This window comes from Mustela nivalis, assembly GCF_964662115.1.
Source record: "Mustela nivalis genome assembly, chromosome: 17".
NCBI lineage: Eukaryota > Metazoa > Chordata > Mammalia > Carnivora > Mustelidae > Mustela > Mustela nivalis.
In genome coordinates this window covers 50,294,142-50,314,794 of record NC_139036.1, presented here as the reverse complement: position 1 = coordinate 50,314,794, position 20,653 = coordinate 50,294,142, and the positions used below count along the sequence as shown (strand labels likewise).

The following is a 20,653-nucleotide window of genomic DNA, read 5'->3' as shown; positions in this document are numbered from 1 at the left end:
AAGAATTACCCATTTAGTTTTCCTTTGCTAAAAGTTGTTCTAAATGTACACATATATTTACTTCGCATCCATCAGATAGGCAGTTATTCATTTAAATCATGTGAAAAGGTTGTTTAAGCTTTTTGTTAAAAATAGACTTGGGGTGCCTGGGTGGCTCAGTCGTTAAGCATCTGCCTTCAGCTCAGGGCATGATCCCAGGGTCCTGGGATCAATCCTTGTATCAGGCTCCCTACTGGGCAGGAAGCCTGCTTCTTCTACTCCCACTTCCCCCTGCTTGTGTTCCCTCTCTCACTGTGTCTCTCTCTGTCAGATAAATAAATAAAATCTTAAAAAAAAAATAGCCAAGACTTCATTGCAGATCAAAAGTCAGTATTTGAAGATAATGTCAAAATTGTAAATAGCTTCAGCTCTCTAGAAATAGAAAATGAACAAGAGAAAAGCTATGCAGTATGTGCTTACCCTTCCTCTTCCTTGCTACTTCTCTAACATCCTTTCTCAGTGTTCAGTTCCAGGGGATAAAATTGTCATCAGAAGAAAAACTTGAAACATCTCTCAAGAAGTACAACAAATAAAGCAAAGCTTGGCAAATCTCAATTTCCTTAACTGTCTTCTCAAGGTTAATACTGTGGCACTATCTCATAACAAGGTTATTCTGAGATATTCCTATTTAACTCCTTTACATAGTTTGAGACGAATGATTCCTACTCCAAAGAAAATACTATTACAATAAGGTTTTGGCTATTTAACACAGCAGCATTTGACTAACAGGGATTCAATTTTTCTTCACATAAATACTATCTGGTCAGTAATTTGTTTGGTCCTAAAATAACTTCATGAACCTTCTGAGGACTTCCGGAGCTCAGATTGACTTCTAATATGTTTTATCTCATGGTAATAGTTCCTTTATTTTTAGAAAAGTTGAAGTCAAAGTAATAGCTATTACTCCTCCATTTTAAGAAAATACCCAATAAAAATGTTATATTCCATTAGATTATTGTTGAGGATGTTAACCACATCATACACTGACTTCTTTGTGAGAACCTCTAGAAAATTTTTCTCTGAAAATTTCAACTCCAGGAACTTGAACTAATTAATTTTTAAAATCTGGTTGCACTGAATCTTGTTCTAATTATGATGCTCTCTAACCATTTGTTCCTGGAAAATGCAGTCAAATTGAGGTCATTTTCTAGGTATACAAACCCTTGTAACATGCATTGCTTTTTACCAAGCCCTACATCTGCTTTCATCTTATTTTTTTTCCTTTAGAGTTGATTCCTTACACTAAAAAAAAAAAAAAAGATTGCATTTAAAAAGTCACCTTGACTCCTCATATTTTCTCTCCTCAAGATACAAAAAACTAAAAATTAAAACAACAACAATAACAAAAACTTCAGCATAAGTTAAAGCCAGAAAATGCCAAAACTTCAAAAGAACTGAGTAAAAAAAGATAATACTAGTGTCGCAGGCAAGATTCACAAACGGATGACAAGATTAGTGGATGTGAGTCTGAGGAGAAACAGAATATTTGTGTAGCCTCTAAGTATCTCAAGATATTTTTACATATTACAAAGGGAAAAAAATAAATTTATAGCAGAGAAACCTGGCAGATACTACCTTAACCAAGTGATCAATGTCAAAGTCACCAGTAATAAGATATTTTGAACCCCTTGATGTAATGCACTTGAGAAAGGCACATCCTTTCAGTAGCACTCTTGCCAAAGAATAACCTTAGTGTAATCATCAAAAACATTAGACAAACCTAAAGACAAACAGTCTACAAGATAACTGGTACTCTTCAAAAGCATCAAGGTCAAGAGGGATAAGGGAAGACTGAAGAATTGTCACACACTAGAGGAGACTAAAAATATATGGCAAGTACATGTGGTGGGAGATCCAAGAAAAACAAAAAAGGAACATTAGTGGAAAAACTGGTGAAATTCAAATAAGGCCTACAGTTATTGACTGATGTAAATGCATTTTGTCAATGTTAAAAAGTATTAATATGAACCTCCTCGTTTTATTGATTGCACTACAGATAAATTAGATGTAGACACAGGAGAAGCTGGGTGAAGGGTGCCTTGGAATTCTCTGTACTATTTTTGTAACTTTTCAGTAAGTGTAAATAAAAAGTTTTAAAATGGAAAAGTTTCAAAAAGTCACTGTCCATCTTTTTTATATAATATTTTCCTAATTGGTGTTTGACATTCTCTCAATTCATCGTAAGCTCATGGCTTCCCATTTTATCCTCTTGGACTGCTTCAGGAAATTCTTTATATCTAGTGCCAATCCAAACATTGTACTTCAAGGACCACCTCCTCCATAAAACATCCCCTAAATACTACAGACCTTCTCAGATTTCCCAGCATCGTACCTTAATCTAGAATTTTATTATACAGAGTTATATAGTTTTAAAAGCTCTTTTGTGCTTGTATTTCTCATTATCACTACAATAATAAAAGTTTCCAGAAAGCAGGGACAAAGTTACCTTCCTTTTTGGGATCAGCACTGAGCTAAGTATATAGTAAATGCTTGCTAAATGTGTGTTGACTCCTTCACCCACAAATTATTAAGGAAACTAGAGATTTGGAAATTCACATCACCCATTTATTCCCTCTTTGTGCTATCTGACACCAAATATAGGACTAAATGGACCATCTGTTATGATCTAAGTATGGTAATTCCAATAATTTCTTGATCTCAGGAAGTTTCTAAAATGGTTGATACTTCCTTCAACCTAACAAAATAGTCTGGGTTGAATAAACACCATTATCCATGTTAGAATTGTAATAATTAATAGAATTATAGGCCTGAATTATAACTCTTTAAAAGTTCATTTAAAGATTTGTTAAAATCCCTCATTCAATAATAACATAAAATATATAGTAACATTAGCAACTGTCAAAATAAGATTCAAAGATATAGATGTTTTATGAGATATTTTCCATGACCCAAGGTTGCTTCCTTAGAGTATCCCTAGGATGTCTACTGATCTGTTAAATTCATGCAGTGGGAACAAATGTCCATGTTCTTTGCCAAGTAAATACCATAGATGAATATTAAAAATAGTTCTGTTAGCCAAAATTCACATCTGCACACACTTAAAAATGTAGCTTTTCTTTTTTCAATAACAATTTGTAATACATTCTGGAAAATACGAAAATATTATACAATACTCTACACCTGGCAGGCTAACTAGTATTTTAGTCATAAGTGCAATGATACAGCCTATATTATTATTGGAATTGATTAGTGTATTTCAAATTGTGGACATATGTATGTGTATGTATGTACACATTATTAACTTTTTTGGACATATATCTCAGGTAAATCTATGAAGGGAAGGCTTTTTCACTCCTCTCTCTCGATATCTATCTATTTATATTATATATATATATATGTACATATATATATATATGACATATGTCCCAAATAGTTACTTAAGAGTTAGTCATGAATCAGAACATAAAGTCTAAAACACACTCCCATGATGTAATAAACCAGTTAAAAATATTCTTAAGGGAAAAAAGAAAAAGAAAAAAAATGTTTTTAAAGGGAATGTAATTTCAAAACAAAAAATGTTTTTAAAGGGAATGTAATTTCAAACATGGAAGTTAAAGAGATTTTCTACACAATTTGGTGAGTCTAATATTCAAAAAGACTTAACTATCAAAGTAATATTGTTTTTTAAAAAGGTCATTCATTCACTGAGAAGGACAATATATCACAAACAATAGTTTGGGTTTTTGTTTTTACCAATTTTTCAATATGTGTGTAGAAGAAATATGTTTTGAGCCTGATTTCAATATTGTAACACTTGCAAAAATTTTATGATTTTAAATAGCTGAGGCTTTTACTCTAATGCAATATTTAAAATATATTCATAAAATAAATTATTTTAGAACTTTTAAAAATCATTTTGATTTTTAAAAAGAATGATTAATATGGAAAGCCAAGACCAAGAATAATTTGTATCTTAAAAAGAGGTATTTAAAAATACTTGTGACTTTGCCTATATGTTTGTGTGTATTATTTTTAAAAATCATATATATCATAGGATATAATAAAATAAACTGGGAAATTATGAATGCACCTGCTTCCACATCCTATATACATTTTTACTGACTGGTGTGATCTCATTTGATTTTTCTTACATTAGGTTTGTTTTGAGAAGTCGTTTTCTAAAATTCACCAGTCTAGTAAAATAATTGTGTTAGAGTACTGAAAAATAAAATATCTTGATATATACAGCTTCATTAAAAAAAATTCTCACAAGGAAAACTATTAAATAATAGGTACTTATTGATTATGTTGAAAATCTCAAAGAATCTAGAAAAAGACTGACTAGAACTAATGAGTTTAGCAAGGTCACAAGATAAAAGATCAATATAAAGAAATCTTTTGTATTTCTATATATTAGCAGCAAAATTGGGTTTTAAAATTAAAAACATGAAATGGGGCGCCTGGGTGGCTCAGTGGGTTAAGCCGCTGCCTTCGGCTCAGGTCATGATCTCAGGGTCCTGGGATCGAGTCCCGCATCGGGCTCTCTGCTCAGCAGGGAGCCTGCTTCCTCCTCTCTCTCTCTGCCTGCCTCTCTGCCTACTTGTGATCTCTCTCTGTCAAATAAATAAATAAAATCTTAAAAAAAAAAACATAAAATGATTAGGTGTAAGTCAAACAAAATAAATGCCACATCCATATGCTGAGAACAATAAACGCTGATGAAAGAAATTAAAGAAAACCTAAATAAACAACAAGATATACTATGTTCATGGACTGAAAAACTCAATATCAGTAAGATTTCATTTCTTTCATAACTGAGAAATAGATTTAACAAGGTGTTTGAAAACTCCCAGCAGGATTTTGTGTAGAATTTACTATGCTGATTCTAAGAAAAGCAAAGGAAGCATAGGTAAAATAATTTTGAAAAAGAACAAAGACAAGTCATACTACCTGTCTGCTAGACTGACTATAAAACTACAGTAATCAAGACACTGTATGGGGTGCCTGGTGTCAGTTAAATGTTCAAGTCTTGGTTTCAGCTCTGGTTATCATTTCAGGAATGATATGAAATCGAGCCCCAGGTCAGGCTCTGTGCTCAGTGTAGAGTCTTGCTTGAGATTTGTTTTCCCTTCCTTTCCCTCCCCCTGCTAATGCACTCTCTCTCTCTCTAAAATAAGTAAATAAAATCTTAAAAAAAAAAAAAAAAAGGACACTGGCATTATTAGAAGAGTATGTATATTAATTGTACAAAATTAGAAAGTTCAGTAGCACACTACAAATTTATGGTAAATTGATTTTCAATAAGCTGCAAAGGGAATTTAACAGAGAAAGGATAGTCTTTTCAACAAATAGTCCTGAAACAACTGAATCTTAATCTGTACCTTGCACCATTCACAAAAACTGGCTCAACATGGACTACAGATCTAAATAAAAAACTTAAAACTTCTAAAAGAAAACAGGAGAAAATCTTTGTGACTTTAGGTTAGGCACAGATTTCTTAGACATGACACCAAAAGCATGATCTATTATCCCTATTCTTTGAAAGATGCTGCTAAAAGATGAGAAGTTCAGCCACTGACTGTGAAAAGTATTTACAAATCATTTATCTTATAAAGGACTTGTGTACAGAATATATAAAGAACCATCAAAATTCAATCAAAAGAAAATAAATATAAAATTGGAAAAATATTTAAACACTTTACCAAGAAAGATATTCAAATGACAAATACATATATGAAAAGATGTTCAACATTATTAGTTATTAGGGAAATCTATATGCAATGAAATACACCTATTAGGGTGGTTAAAATGACGTCACAAATTCAACAGTATCAATTGCTGGTGAGGACACAGAGCAACTAGAACCCATATGTATTATATGTATTTTTTATGGAAATGCAAAATGATACCACCAGTTTGGAAAACAGTTTGGCAGCTCCTAAAGTTTAAAGATACAGTAAATATACCACTCAGCCATCCCAATCCTTGTTATTTACCTAAGTGGAATGAAAAATTTATGTTCACATAGAACCCTTATATGAATGTTTAACCACCCAAATATTTCTCCCCTGGAGAACAGACAAACTTTGGTACATTCATGCAATGGAATATTATTGGTAATAAAAAAAGATTAAGACTATCGCTACACACAAGAACATGAATGACTCTCACATTATTAGGGAAAGAAACCAGACCCAAAAGGCTACATGCTGAGTGGCTCATTTATGCGATATTCCAGGAGAGGCAAATCTAATAGTCACAGAAAATAGATGGGTGGTTGCCAGGAGGTCAGAGCAAGAGGAAGGAAGTGGGATTGACAACAAAGGGTCTGGAGAAATATCTGAGGTGATGAATAGTGGTTTATCTTGACTGTGCTCATGATTGTCAAAGTTGCATAACTAAACAGCATCTGTATGTAAATTAAATCTTGATAAAAAAATGTTTTAAAAAGAAGAGGCCTGATACAAGGAAGAGCCTGATTTATTCTGGAGTTGGTGTTAAGAAGGAGCAAGACAAGGACAGGTAACATCTTTGAATGAGGATGTTAAGTTCACCAGGTCTTCCAGGTGGAGAGAAAAAATTCATGTGAAGCCACGAAGGAAGAATGCTTCCAGCCTACTTGTGGAAAAGGGAGTCTTCTGGGGTAAGCACAGCACACAGTGTGTCTGTGATTGAGGAGACAGTTAAAAAAGGTAGAAGATGACACCACTTCATACTCATTATGATGTCGATTATAAAGACAAAACAAACCAAAATCAAGAGTTGGTGATGATGTGGAGAAACTGGAAGCCCTGCACACTGCTGGTGGGAATGTAAATGGTGCACCAGCTGAAAATCGCATGGAGAGTTCCTCAAAAAAGTAAAAATAGAATTACCATATGGTCCAGCAATTCCACACTGGGTGTTATACCCAAAATAATTAAAAGCAGAAGCTCAGACTGATACTTGCACACCCATATTCATAATAGAATTAGTCACAATAGCCAAAAAGTGGAAGCAACTCAAATGTCCACTGATGGGACGAATGGATAAACAGACTGTGGTATAGAAAGACAATGGAATATTATTCTTTTTTTGAAAAAAGGAAACCCTGACACAGGCTACCACATGGATAAACCTTGAGGACATAAAGCTAAGTGAAACATATCAATCACAAAAAGATAAAAACTTTGATTCCACTCACATGAGGTACCTAGAGTCATCAAATACGTGGAGACAGAAGATAGAATGTTGGTTGCCAGGGACTGGGGGACAGAGAAATAGGGAATTCATGTTTAATGGGGACAGTTCAGGTTTCACAAGATGGAAGAAGTTCTGGAGATGGTGGTGATGGTTGCACAACAATTTAAATGTACTCAATGCCTGGGACGCCTGGGTGGCTCAGTTGGTTAAATGTACTCAATGCCAATGAACCGTGGACTGAAAAATTAAATTAATTAAAATAAATGAGAAAAGAGGAAAGGTAGGCGAGGAGCAGTGGGATTATGCAAATCCTTGGCCAGAAAGCTAAGGAGCTGGGGCAACTTCACTTTGTTGTGGGCAATGGCACTTTGTAAATTTTTAAGCAAGAGAGGGAAAAGCCATTAGCTCATGCTTTACCTTGTCCAGAAGGTTCTGCCTGATTCTACCCTTTCTCTGCAGACCTCCTGGGAGCTTCTCAAGCATGCTGGCCAACAGATCTAGGCAATGGCTCTGATTTCCGTTCAGTGTAATCATAGTGTCATTTGTTTCATTATCCCTGCCCCATTAAAGGATATCTCTTTGCAGGGAGAGGCTGTTTTGATATTACCAGTGCCTAATCCAGCCCAGCAAGGAGATTTGTTTTTTTCTTTCCTTTCCTAAAAGTAAGCTGTACTGTCCAACATGGGGCTTGAACTCATGACCCCAAGATCAAGAGTTGCATGCTCTACGGACTGAGCCAGCTTGGCCAGTCCCTGAGATATGTTTTTTAGAAAGATCCTTGTCTCAGGAACAGAGAGAGTATCTCAGTCTTACCTTCTTCTCTTTGAGGCCAGATGGTCCCGTGTCTCTCAGGGGTCTCATACTACCAGCCTGCTCTGTCTCAGGACCATGACCAACTCCTCCTTTCCTCCCTATCAGACCCTGGGCTGGATTCTCTTGGGAGAGGCGTAGTCTGAAGTCAGAGAGGCCCACATTTCCTCCTGAGCTCATTAATGTTGCAGAAGCAAAAATGAGAGCCCTGTGAGCAGGCCGAAGTCAAGCAGGCAATATTTCTGCTTTTCTTTGAAGAACAGCCTCCCTGCCCTGAGAGAAAGATAACCTGGGTCAAGGTAAGGGGTGCTGGAGAAATCCCAACCTCACAGGCAGGGCTGAGGAGGGGCTGCTGACGTCACAATCACACTGCCTGGTTTCTGGTGTCAGCTAATGTAATCCCAGGACTGAAGGGCCAGCCCAGCCTTGTCTCTTTGACTCTGGTGTCTCAGGGTAGAAAGAAGAAGCAGGCTGAAGATGTCCTAGGGCTTGGGGCAGGGGGACAATATAACCAGTGGTGACTTGTACATCACCATTAGGACTATAGTGTGGTTATAATAGAGAATATTTAGAAAAACTGAATGATACCATTTAAAAATCATTTCTAATCCCATACCCCAGAGAAATGAACTAGTATATTTGCTCTTTACCCCTGTGTACACTTATCCAAGACTTCCTCTTACTTTGTCTCACATCCCAAATCAAATCTGTCAAGAAGCTGTGTTGGCTCCACCTTTAAATCTACCCAGAATCTGACCACCTCCACTGGCGCCACTCTGGTCCAAGTCCCCTTAATCTCTCCCTCAGAGTCCAGCAGTGCTCTTCTAATGGGTTTCCCACCTTTGTCCTCAACACTGCCAGAATGATCTTTTCAAGTCTAAGTTGGATCATAGCATTCCTTGGCACAATGCCCTAATGTACTTCCATTACTCAGAGTTAGTCCTTACAACAGCCTCAAAGGTCCTATGTGATCAGGACCCTTGGGATTCCTCAAAACTCATTTTCTACTCTCTCCCTGTCTCCTCCACTCTCCCCACACTGGTTTCCCCACTGGTCCTTAACCCCGCCAGCCATGCTCTTGCTCGGTCTTTGCACTGGCTGTTCACTCCATCAGAAAGTTCTTCCTCCAGATACTCACATGGCTAATTCAACTCCTTGTTGACCTTCTCAATGAGGCCAACCCTAATCATACTATTTAAATAGGCCCCAACTCTGGTACTCCAGAGTCTCCCTTAATCCTTTCTTTCATTTCTTATTGAGAAGCACTTAGACACTTCTTAAATAAGTGGCATGTCCACTGCTTAGTTATTATCTGTCTCTCTGGCTAGAATGTGAGCTCTGAGGAGATGGGAATATCTGTCTGTTTTGATCATCATTGTATCAAGTAATCCAGGACTGCTATACACAAAATAGGCATCAAATGCTGAAGGCATTAAGAGTGTGCCATTGCCTGCTAGCTGTCCCTTAGCATCCATTCTTCTTTTATTTCTGTAATTAATTTATTCATAAATTTTAATTCCACTATAATTAGCATACGGTGTAGTATTAGTTTTGGGTGTATGGTGGAGTGATCCAGCATTTCCATACATCCCCCAGTGCTCATCATGATGAGCGATTTCCTCAGTCTCCATGTTTCAGTCATCCCCTTGGTAACCATCAGTTTGTTCTCTATAGTTAAGAGTCTCTTTCTTGGCTGTTCTCTTTCTGTCTCTTTTTAACTTTGCTTCTTTGTTTTGTTTCTTAAAATTCACATATGAGTGAAATAATATGGTATTTGTGTTTCTCTCACTGACTTATTTCACTTAGCAGTATACTCTCCAGCTTTATCTATGTCATTGCAAATGGCAAGATTTTGTCCTTTTTTTTTTTTAAGATTTTATTTATTTATTTATTTATCAGAGAGAGAGAAAGAGAGAGAGCACAAGCAGGCAGAGTGGAGGCAGAAGCAGAGAGAGAAACAGGCTCCCCACTGAGCAAAGAACCCAATGTGGGACTCAATCCCAGGACCCTGGGATTATGACCTGAGCTGAAGGCAGTGGCTTAGCCAAGTGAGCCACCCAGGTGTCCCTTCATTCTTTTTTATGGCTGAATAATATTCCATTGGATATATACCACATCTTCTTTCTCCATTCATCTATTGATGGGCAGTTGGGCAGCTTCTATATCTTGTTTATTGTAAATAAGCTCCTATAAACATAGGGGTGCATATATTCCTTTGAATTCATGTTTTTGTATTTTGGGGGGAAATACCCACTAGTACAATTACTAGACCATAGGGTAGATCTATTTTTAAATTTTTGAGGAAACTTCATACTGTTTTCCATAGTGGCTACACTAGTTTGCATTTCCATCAATAGCACAAAGGGTTTTCCTTTCTCCAACATCCTGGCCAATACCTCTCGTTTCTTGTGTTTTAGATTTTAGCCATTCTGACAGGTGTGAGGTGATATTTTATTGTGGGTTTTTTTTTTTATTTGCCTTTTCCTGATGAGTGATATTGAGCATCTTTTCATGTGTCTGTTGGCCATCTGGATGTCTTCAAAGAAATGTCTTCATAACTTCTGTCCATTTTAAAATCGGATTATTTGGTTCTGGGTGTTGATTTGTGAAAGTTCTTTGCATATTTTGGATACTAACCCTTTATTGGATGTATCATTTGCAAATATCTTCTCATATTCAGTAAGTTGCTTTTTAGTTTTGTTGATTGTTTCCTTTTCTGTGCAGAAGCTTTCTATTTTAATAATGTAGTCCCAATAATTTATGTTTGCTTTTGTTTCCCTTGCCTCAGGAAACATACCTAAAAAAATGTTGCTATGGCCAACGTCAGAGACATTACTGCCTCTGCTTTCTTCTAGGATTTTTATCCTTTCAGGTAAATCCACTTTTAAAAAAGATTTTAATCATTTATTTTATAAAGACAGAGTGTGTGCATACTTGAGTTGGGGGAGGGGCAGAGGGAATCTCAAGCAGAATCTCAAGTAGACTCGACTTGGAGCAAGGAATCCAACACAGGGCTCAATCTCACAACCCTGAGATCATGGCCCAAGCTAAAATCACGAATCAGATGCTTAACTGACTGAGCCACTCAGGCACCCCTCAGGTCAATTTATCTTGAGTTTATTTTTGTGTATGGTATAAAAAATGGTCCAGTTTCATTCTTTTGTCTATAGCTGACCAGTTTTCCCAACATCATTTGTTGATGAGACTTTTTCCCATTTGATATTCTTTCCTGCTTTGTTGGAGATTAACTGACCATATGATTATGAGTTTATTTCTGGGTTTTCTATTCTTTTCTTTTGCTCTATGTTCCCATTTTTTGTGCTGATACCATACCATTTTATAAAGTTTTGTAATATAACTTGAAGTCTAGAATTGTGATACCTCCAGCTTTGCTTTTCTTTTTCAAATCTACTTTGGCTATCTAGGTCTTTTTTGGTTCCATACAAATTTTAGGGTTTTTTGTTGTAGTTCTATGAAAAATGCTGTTATTTTGATAAGGATTGCATTAAATCTGCAGATTGCTTTGGGTAGTATAGGTATTTTAACAATATTTGCTCTTCTAGTCCATGAGCGTGGGATGTCTTTCCATTTCTTTGAGTCATCTCCAATTTCTTTCATCAGTGTTTTATAGTTTTTTGAGTAGAGGTCTTTGACTTCTTCAGTTACGTTTATTCCTAGGTATCTTATTTTTGGTGCAATTTTAAGCAGGATTGTTTTCTTAATACCTCTTCCTGCTCCTGTATAGAAATGATTTCTGAGATTAATCTGTTCTCAGAGGGATATCTTTTTTGGGTTTTGGTATTGATATTATGCTGACCAAAAAATAGACCACTACATCAAAAGAGATGAATATTTTAAAAGCCCACAATATAGATAAGTAAAGGCTTTCAGGAAAGTTGTACCAATTTATATGCTCACTAAATAGCATTTTGGAGTATTTATTCATATCATCTTTGGTATTTAGTATTATTAATTAAAAGTGATACTCAGTATCACTTAAAATTATTTGTTTATTCAATACATGAAAAGTAATATCTTGTCTTAGCATTTCCTTAATTACTCGTGAGGATTAAGAGGTATATTTACACTAACTACACTTTTTCTGTTATTTTTACTGTGTCCCATAATATATTCAATTTAGTTAAATGACCATTTTTGATTATTAATTAATTTTTTTAAGATTTTACTTATTTATTTGAAAGAGAGAGTGCACATGAGCAAGGAGAGGGGGCAGAGAGAGAGAGAGGGAAAAGCAGACTCCCAACTGAGCAGAGCGCCCGAATCAGGGCCTTCCTGAGATCATGACATGAGTGGAAGGCAGACGCCTTAACCAACTGAGCCACCCAGGCGCCCCATTCAACTATCCTCTGCCCTCAGCTCATCCTCTGCCCTCCCCTTCTAAAAGTCTCCAAATAAAGCAGGCAGGATTATGGATTGGGAGGCTCTGCCTCTTCCTTCCGATCTCCGTGAGCCTCCTAACGAACAGAAAATACTTTCAATCGAAGTGCATCAAAATGTTACTGAAATGTTGGTGTGCGATAGAAAAAACATCAGTCAGAAGGCTAGTCAGGATGTTAAAATAATTAGAGTCTAGTTATCTATAAGTTCAGTATTATTTTCAGAAAGGTACTCATTTAAAATATATGTAGTCAGCATTATAATGTTCAGTAATTAAATCACAGGATATATAAAGAGAAAAGATGCCTCCTTTACATAAAAAGGACCCTCCTACTTAGGGTAATCACAGAGCTTAACACTCGAGCTGGGACATGTTTAAGATTGAAAGAGGTGGGGAAATGTTTAATCATTCAGGATCCTGGGACAACAGGTGCAAACTGGGACCTTCCTAGGCAAGTTGGGATGTACACGCCCCTCCATTTATGGTAAACCATCAAGACAGTGCCGCAAATTACTCTTTCTGTTCTCATCTGTAATCACTTCATCATTGTTGAAGATACTAATGAAATACATATTTTTTAATTTCATTTATCTTTTTAAAGATTTCATTTACTTAACTGACAGACAGAGATCACAAGTAGGCAGAGAAGCAGGCTCCCAGCAGAGCAGAGAGCCTGATGCGGGGCTGGATCCCAGGACCCTGGAATCATGACCTGAGCTGAAGGCAGAGGCTTTAACCCACTGAGCCACCCAGGTGCCCCTCATTTTATTTTCTTCCATGTTATAAAAAGAAGATTCACTGCCAATAAGACTCCTACAGGTTTAGCCATGAAGCTGAAAGGATTGAAAGGACTGTATAATTATCAATGCTAATCTCAACTCAAACACACATACACACACACACACAATACATAACAAGAAAACTTCACAAAAACCAAAATGAACACACACATAAATTCCTTTCACACAAATACCTACTTGTTTTATTCCGAATTCTCTCAGTTGGGATATCAATCTCCGAAGATGCCAAATAAATTGTTCTATTTTCAACAACTTCTCAAATCAAAATACTATCTTTTGCTATCCTGACCTAGAGATTTTCCTTTTATTCTAGGTAGAAATTTCTTCCCTTAAGAAAATCCCAAAGGATAAAACCAACAAGTTCTGGTGAATGGCAGAACTTCATTTACAATGGTATGATTAGAATATTAGGAAATTAGGGCAAACAAAGACAAGGGAGGGTTAATCTTATAAATTGTAAATATTTACTTTAAATATAAACAATGATTCATTTGTAATTCTAGATTTTATTTTGAAATAGCCTTAACATGGAATATACTCTTTTAATTTTCTCCAAGGAAAATATAGCTCCCTAGCCCAGAAAAACTAGACTTTGAAGTTAAGCTACTGAGATGCTCTTCCAGATTGCCAGAAAATAGAAGTGCTCTTGAACATGCAGCGAAGAGGCAGAGGGAGAATTGGCAAAAGATTCTCTGGGAAACAGGGAGAGCCGCATTCAGTGGGGGGCAGCCTGCTGCCATCTGCATCCCTGATTCGCAATGAGCGTGGCAGTCCCGCCCCCTGGTTGGGGTGGTAAAAGCCTGACAGTGTAAATATCCAACATCAGCTCTTTTTGTTTAATAAAAAGACACCACAGACATTATTCCAGTACTTCGTGGAATCACTGTGAAACAGGTGCCTCATACCCGAACCAGAAAAAGTAGGGGAGACCTGAGGATCGATGCAAAACTGTGTCTCTAAGGAACACACACTTCCTCTTGTTACGTAGGAGATATGTAAACTGCTTTAACTAAAATATTTGGTTTGTGCTGCTTTGTCGATATTGTCCAAATGACAAAAAAGTCTAGCTCTGGTGTGAAACAAGACAGTTCCCATTCACCACTTCAAGAAGGTTTTCGATGCAGGTACTTTGAAGACTATTTGAAAATTCTAAGCCTTCATATAAAAGAACACCAATTCATCACGTTCAAATTATTTACACACCCACGGTTTTCTAAGTTGCCATTTTTGCATGGTGTTTTTTGTAAATTAATTTACTGTTATGTTTAGAAGTATCATTGTGATCCATTATATTAAGCATTAATATATTGCTTATATATATTATATATATAATATATATATTATATATTATAATATATGGAAAATGCCAACTTGAAGACCAACATTTGTGAAATACTGTAAAATTTAGAGTGGATGTTGTTTGTCAATCAATTTTTATAAGTCTGAACTGTTTGAGGATAATATTTAATTTAAAAATTTGAGGATATAAAACTTCATATTTTTAGCAAAGGAAAAAGTCAGGGAAAAGATCAAAGCAAAGGGACCAGAGTTGAGATTAGAATTCCATTTTAAGCCAAAATGACAACGTCTTCATAAGTTAATATTAATCCTTTAATTATAAATTTCAAAGGTTTAAGTAGTTTCTATGACCTTAGCTTTGAATAATTATGCCATATGGAGCTTTTCTTAAATTTGAAAAAGATGCTGAATTGTTGCTCAAAGCCTTTTAATGACTTCAGGCTGGCAGAATTCCAGTATAATCCTTCAGACACTATTAAAATTACAGACCAGGAACCCAAGCTGGCAAATGCTATGTCAATTTCAAGCGCTTTTTACTTAGTATAGTGAGTACGGTGCAAAAAATGTTTAATGTGTTCCTATATTTTTAAATATTTAATTTTTAGTATATTTTCAAAGTGAAGCTTAAAACAACTACTTATAATAGAGAATTCACAAAGGAAATGATGGACAGATTACACTAAGTACAAGTAAGATCTTTTGTTTAAAGTTAAATGATAAAATGAAACAGCAAGCACCAAAAATATTTGCCACAAGGCTAAGAATTTTTTCATCCTGCAAGGTGATGAGAAAAACATCAGGAGACTAAGAGAAGACAAACTGTCAAAGAGTGGGAATAGGCAATTCTCAGAAGATGAAATACACACACAAATCTATTTTAAGTGTTTGAGTTAACTCCTTAAAATGCAAATTAAAAATAGAACTTTTTTTTACTAAAAATTAAAGGTAAGTATTAATGGTAAGGACTGGCTAGATAAAACATATTCTGTTACAGAACAATATCAATTAGCACAACCAATCTGACCCTGTAATTCTACTGGGATCTTAACCTAAGACAAAAACAATGGAAGTGTTGACAAAAATTTATATATAAAGATGTTCATCTCTGCATCGATGTAGGCAATTTTTTTTTAAAAGCTAAATGTTTAAAAATAAGAGAAAACTACACTCTATTATGCTGCATCCATAAAATGGAGTACCATGAAACAATGAAAACTATATTTTCAAAGAATCTCCAATGACCTTGGAATATACTTAGCATGACTTTTAAAAAAGCAAAAGACTACACTGTTTATTAAGTGTGATCTCGGTCCTCTAAAGTCACATAATGTGCTATTTTACATGCACACTAAATTATCACTAGATTATCACTACCTGGGGGTAATAATAGGAAATTTTACATTTCTCTATTTCCTATATTTTCTCAAATAGCCTCTTATTTCAAGAAGGGTTATTTTAAAAATAACCCAATACGTTTCTGAAACAATGGTAAATTGTAAATACCAAAGTTTTAACCAGACTTCTGAAAATGACTCACTACCCTCACTTAGTAATTGTTTGTAATTTGTCAAAAGCTCATGTTTTTCAGGGACTTTGTTTCAATTTGGTTTGAAAAGATTTCAAAAGGCTAGAAAAGAAGCTTTCACTTTGCAAATGTCAATCACAGACTCTCTCAGATTCTCTAGATCAAGTCTTCTCACCTGGTGGAGGATTTCGTGCTTCTCTTAAAGCCACTGCAGACGGCAGCAGGTCTGGCGCTGCTGCTGACAGAGACCCAGGTAGGGTCTGGACTCGGGGATTCCTTCACAACCTCAAGGTTGTAAGTGCCACTGACAAAACCCAGACCCACCGGGAATGTTTCATTTGGATTATTTACTATTCTGGTGTTATTTTCCTCTCCTCTTTGAACCTCGATTTTATACTTAACGAAAGAAAATTAATTCATAAACCCCTCAATTCTGACAGGATTTTGAGCTGCTGGCAAATATTTTAGTCTTCTGATTTAAACATGATAAAACATTAAGCCTTTTCTAAAATACAGTGGAAGAATTCAAGCAGCATGCACAATGACACACCAGGCAGCAATGAGATTATCTTACCAGTTCACGAGTGTTAAATCAGATTTTCATGTTAAGAACTCTACTGATGTGTGCACAAAAATATAAAACTCTGTCTGAAAAAACCTTTGATGCTATACATTTAACTTGCTAAGTAACAAGGAGGAAATTACAACACTAAAGAAATGAAGATATGACTATAGAGAGGTATTTTGCCCCATCTAAAGAATTTAGAATGGGTTGAAGTCAAACGTGGATGAATCAAAACCAATGTCTTATTTATTCATATTACCATGTACATGGCTAGACTGATTTTCTCAGTTCACCATCATTCTTTCATTTTCTCAGTATTTATGAATGGCTACTTTGTGGGAGGTGCCACATGGGATTCTGCACTTTAGAAATAAGCATTTCAAAAGGACTGCTTTCAAGGGACTCCTGGTCTTCCTGCAGTTAGAAATGCTCAACTCCTTTTACCAGTTGAGTAAAAACACGTATCAACTGGAAACAGAAATCCCTCTTCATGTCAGGAGCCCACCACTTGTACTTTATCATATGCACCTTGGGATTGGTTAATTCCACCAACTCAACAAAAACCAAACTCATGGCACTAAAAATTAGCTTAGTCAATGCTTTTGTCCCTTTCCCCAGACTCTCCTTTTGCCCACAAGTCCCTATGTTCTCATGAACTCTGCCAGCACCGTTAACCATGGCAGCTAAAGTTCTACCATGATAAAACCCCTTTCTCTCTTCTTATGCTACTTCTGTCCTCAGTTCAATTCAAGAGCATTTCATTCTTCCAGACTCATGCTGCCATCCTCCCGCCTCGACCGGCAGAATCCCAGTTCTACCTCGGCAAATGCACTTACTCCTGCTTCCTTCCAGCCACATTCTAGCCATTGGCCCAGCATGAAGCCAGGCTATGTTGTTGGTCCTGGAACTCCTTACTCCGAAGACTCCTGCTATTTTCTACTAGAAACACAGATGATATCAGATAGAAGCTCTCTGCAAGTCTCGCCGCAGAACCACCTTGTATATCTGCCAGTCCTCTCCTTTCTTCCTTCCTCCTTGAAAGTCATGGCTCCCATCATTCACTTACTCAGTATGTACTAGGAGGGCACCTACCATGTGCCGAGTTTTCTCAACACTAGCAGTACAGAAGTGAGCAAGGCAGACAAGGTCCTCGTGATGGAGCAGATATGCTAATGGGGGGATGGGGGGGGTGGGGGGTGGGTATGAATAGAAAATAAACAATCAGAAAAATGAAAAGATGATTCCAGATGGTGAGATGAGCTATGAAGACAATGGGACCAGTGAAGGTGGTAGAGCTGGGCATGACTCTACAGAGAGAGGTCAGGGAGGAACACTGAACAGTATGGAGTGAGGAGGAGGAGGATGGCCGCAGGAAATCTAGGGGAAGAACATCCCAGACAGAGGGGTGGTGGGTGTAAAGACCTGGAGGAAGGAGAGCGTGAGGCCTACTCCAGGAACAGGCTGAGGTCTCCTGTGGCTGGATCCTGTGGCCAAGGGGCAAGGGTGTGCCTGTGCTGGTCTTTCATCCAGACCCTTCTGTCTCAGCAAGCTCTCAGGTGTCCGTGGGTCTCGGTATCACTAAGCTCTTCTTCTCCACTGGTCCCTTCTTGTGTATTGCAAGACATTCTCAGCCTAAAGTATACTCCTTTGGAATGACACTTTCCTTTTAATATCAGATTTTCTGAAACAATAGAGTATTCACAAAGCTCCATGGTCTCATTTATCCACGATCGTGTTTCTGTTCACGTTCTCCTTTTCAGGGCTCTGTCCAAGATTATCTGTGACTTCTCACTTTCAAATCCCAGGACTTTTCCTCCTCCCTCATTCTTCCTGATTTTCTGTCACATTCTTGAAAATCCATCTTTCCAAATAGTCTCTTCCTTTGTTTCCATGAAAACTCATTTTTCTCAGATTCCTCTTACCTTGAAGACCCTTCTTTGACTATTTCATCTTCAAACTCTTCAACATAGTTCTTTCTTCACAGTTGTCTGTTTTCCTCCTGTGTCTCTTGAACAGGCCCTCTCTGTGGGTGATCCCCACAGCTGTCTACTCGAGTCCTGCCTTCTCTTATGATTACCCACAAACGTTCCTTCCACAGCAAGTGAACAGCCCAGCTGGGTAAAGTGGAGGCACTTCAAAGTCAAAAAGTTCATAATGGTACCTACCTTCTTCCTCCCCAGACCAGATGTCTCCCACTTTCCCAGTTTATTAAGGGTTGGGTGATACTTCACAAGTCTAATCAATGCCATCTCTGAGATGATTCTTAAACATGTCCCCTTTAGCCCTCTGTCATGCTATGCTCTCACCACGTTCCTGCACCTTGAACATGCCCTCAGGGACCTCCTGCTTACCTTAATCTGGTCCCTGCCAACTACTCCTACAGCAAGGGCATCTGAACAACATGGACAGAAAGATTTTCCTAAGAATCACTTGAATTGTGACATTCAGTGCTAAAAACTTTCAGCAGCTCCTCACTGTTTACCCAACAAAGCTAAAATACTATGACAGCTTTGGAGACTCTCTGTGATCCCAAGCTACCTTTTAGCTTAACTACTAACCGTTCCCCTTGATTAACCTCCATGCCGTGCTTGTAAACGCCTTTGCTTGCTCTTGCTGGTGTTATTTCTTGGGCTTAGAATGTTATCTTGCATGTCTACTGGTCAAAATCCTAGTAAAAGTGACATCTCATCCAGTTAATTTTTCCTGATTTCATTAACAGAAATAATTTCCCCCAATTCACACTCCACCTTGCATTACAGTTATTTTCGTATGTGTGTATGTCTTGATGTCACTGTAATTTTATGATCTCCTGAGGACTGTGCCTTTTTTCCCTTTTTCTTATATATCCTCATAGTGTCTGGGATAATGCCTTTCAGGGTTATAGAAGATCTCCCAGAAATGTTTGCCAAATAAATTACTAATGGTTTCTAATATTTTTTATTACCTATAACCTGATAATTAGTTATAACACATATAAACCTATACTTGAAAAGGTTCATCTTCTACTAAAAAGAAACATTTGGAATGTGAATATATAATGCAAGACAATTAAGGCCAAGCTTGTATGTTTTATAAGTCTGGTTTTGGTATGCCCAATTTTCTTATCATTGTGCACTGGTATGTGTGTCATTTAAGAACATTTATTCTGAAATACCTCGAACTGTTGGCAGAGACAAAGGGACCCAAGGCTAGGTGTTTGTAAGAGTCACCAGAGAGAGGGGAGCCTGAGTGGCTCAGTCAGTTAAGCATCCAGCACTTGATCTCACTTAGGGCCATGATCTCTGGGTCACGGGAAGGAGCCCCACATCAGGCTCTTCGCTCAGGGGAGAGTCTGCTGGTCTCCCTCTGCCTCTGCCTCTCCCCCTGCTCATGAACTCTCTCTCAAATAAATAAATCTTAAAAAAAAAAAAAAAAAAAAAAAAAAAGAATCTCTAGGGAGGATACAAAAACATCCCTTTCACTCCCTATCCATCTCACTGATGTGCTATTGTCAGAGGGGTAAAACTTCTCTAAACTACTGGAATTTCTCTAATTCCCGAAACTTTCCATATTTTAAGATCAAAACATTCTTCTTTTGCATTACTTTGACGGAATTACCCCCAACAGCCTCATATAGATGTATAAAAGGCATCTCAACTGGAACACGGCCCCACAGGCCCCACCTACTGTTCTGACCAGTTTCCTTCGGCAACCAGTAGGCGGAGTCCATTGGGCCACCAGCTCCAGCAAGTCACCTCGGCTTCACCCTTGACTGTTCAACAGCGTGCCCCTCGTTCTCTCTTCCACCCCACATCTGAACCAACAGCGGTCACTGTCAGCTCCACCTTCAGAGCCTACCCTGAATTTTATCAGTTTCTACCCTTTGCTGCTGCTGCCCAGGCCTGAGCCTCTGTCATCTTGTCCAAGTGCCCACAATGGCCTTTTAACTAGTCTCCCTACTTCCTTCTTTGCCCTCAGTTCAGTCTGTCCTCAGCATGCACGGAGAGATCCTACTCAAATGTGAATCAACACATGCCAGTCCTCTGCTCAAAAACGGTGAAGTCTTACTCCCAGAGAGCAAAACCCTCTCAAGG

At 37.4% G+C, this 20,653-nt stretch overlaps 1 protein-coding gene across 17 annotated transcripts in view; it reads right to left on the bottom strand.

The window, feature by feature from the left end:
• CEP112 (centrosomal protein 112) overlaps window positions 1–20,653 on the bottom strand; it is a 416,468-nt gene that overhangs the window by 131,656 nt on the left and 264,159 nt on the right. Inside the window, exon 1 of one of the 17 annotated variants that reach the window (XM_082706650.1) lies at window positions 7,996–8,327. The exons of the other annotated variants lie outside the window; for them this stretch is intronic. Coding sequence (XP_082562776.1) covers window positions 7,996–8,172 — 177 coding nt within the window. The 5' untranslated portion in view covers window positions 8,173–8,327. Of the gene's footprint in view, window positions 1–7,995; window positions 8,328–20,653 lie in introns of those variants that run through there. 17 annotated transcript variants of the gene reach the window in all.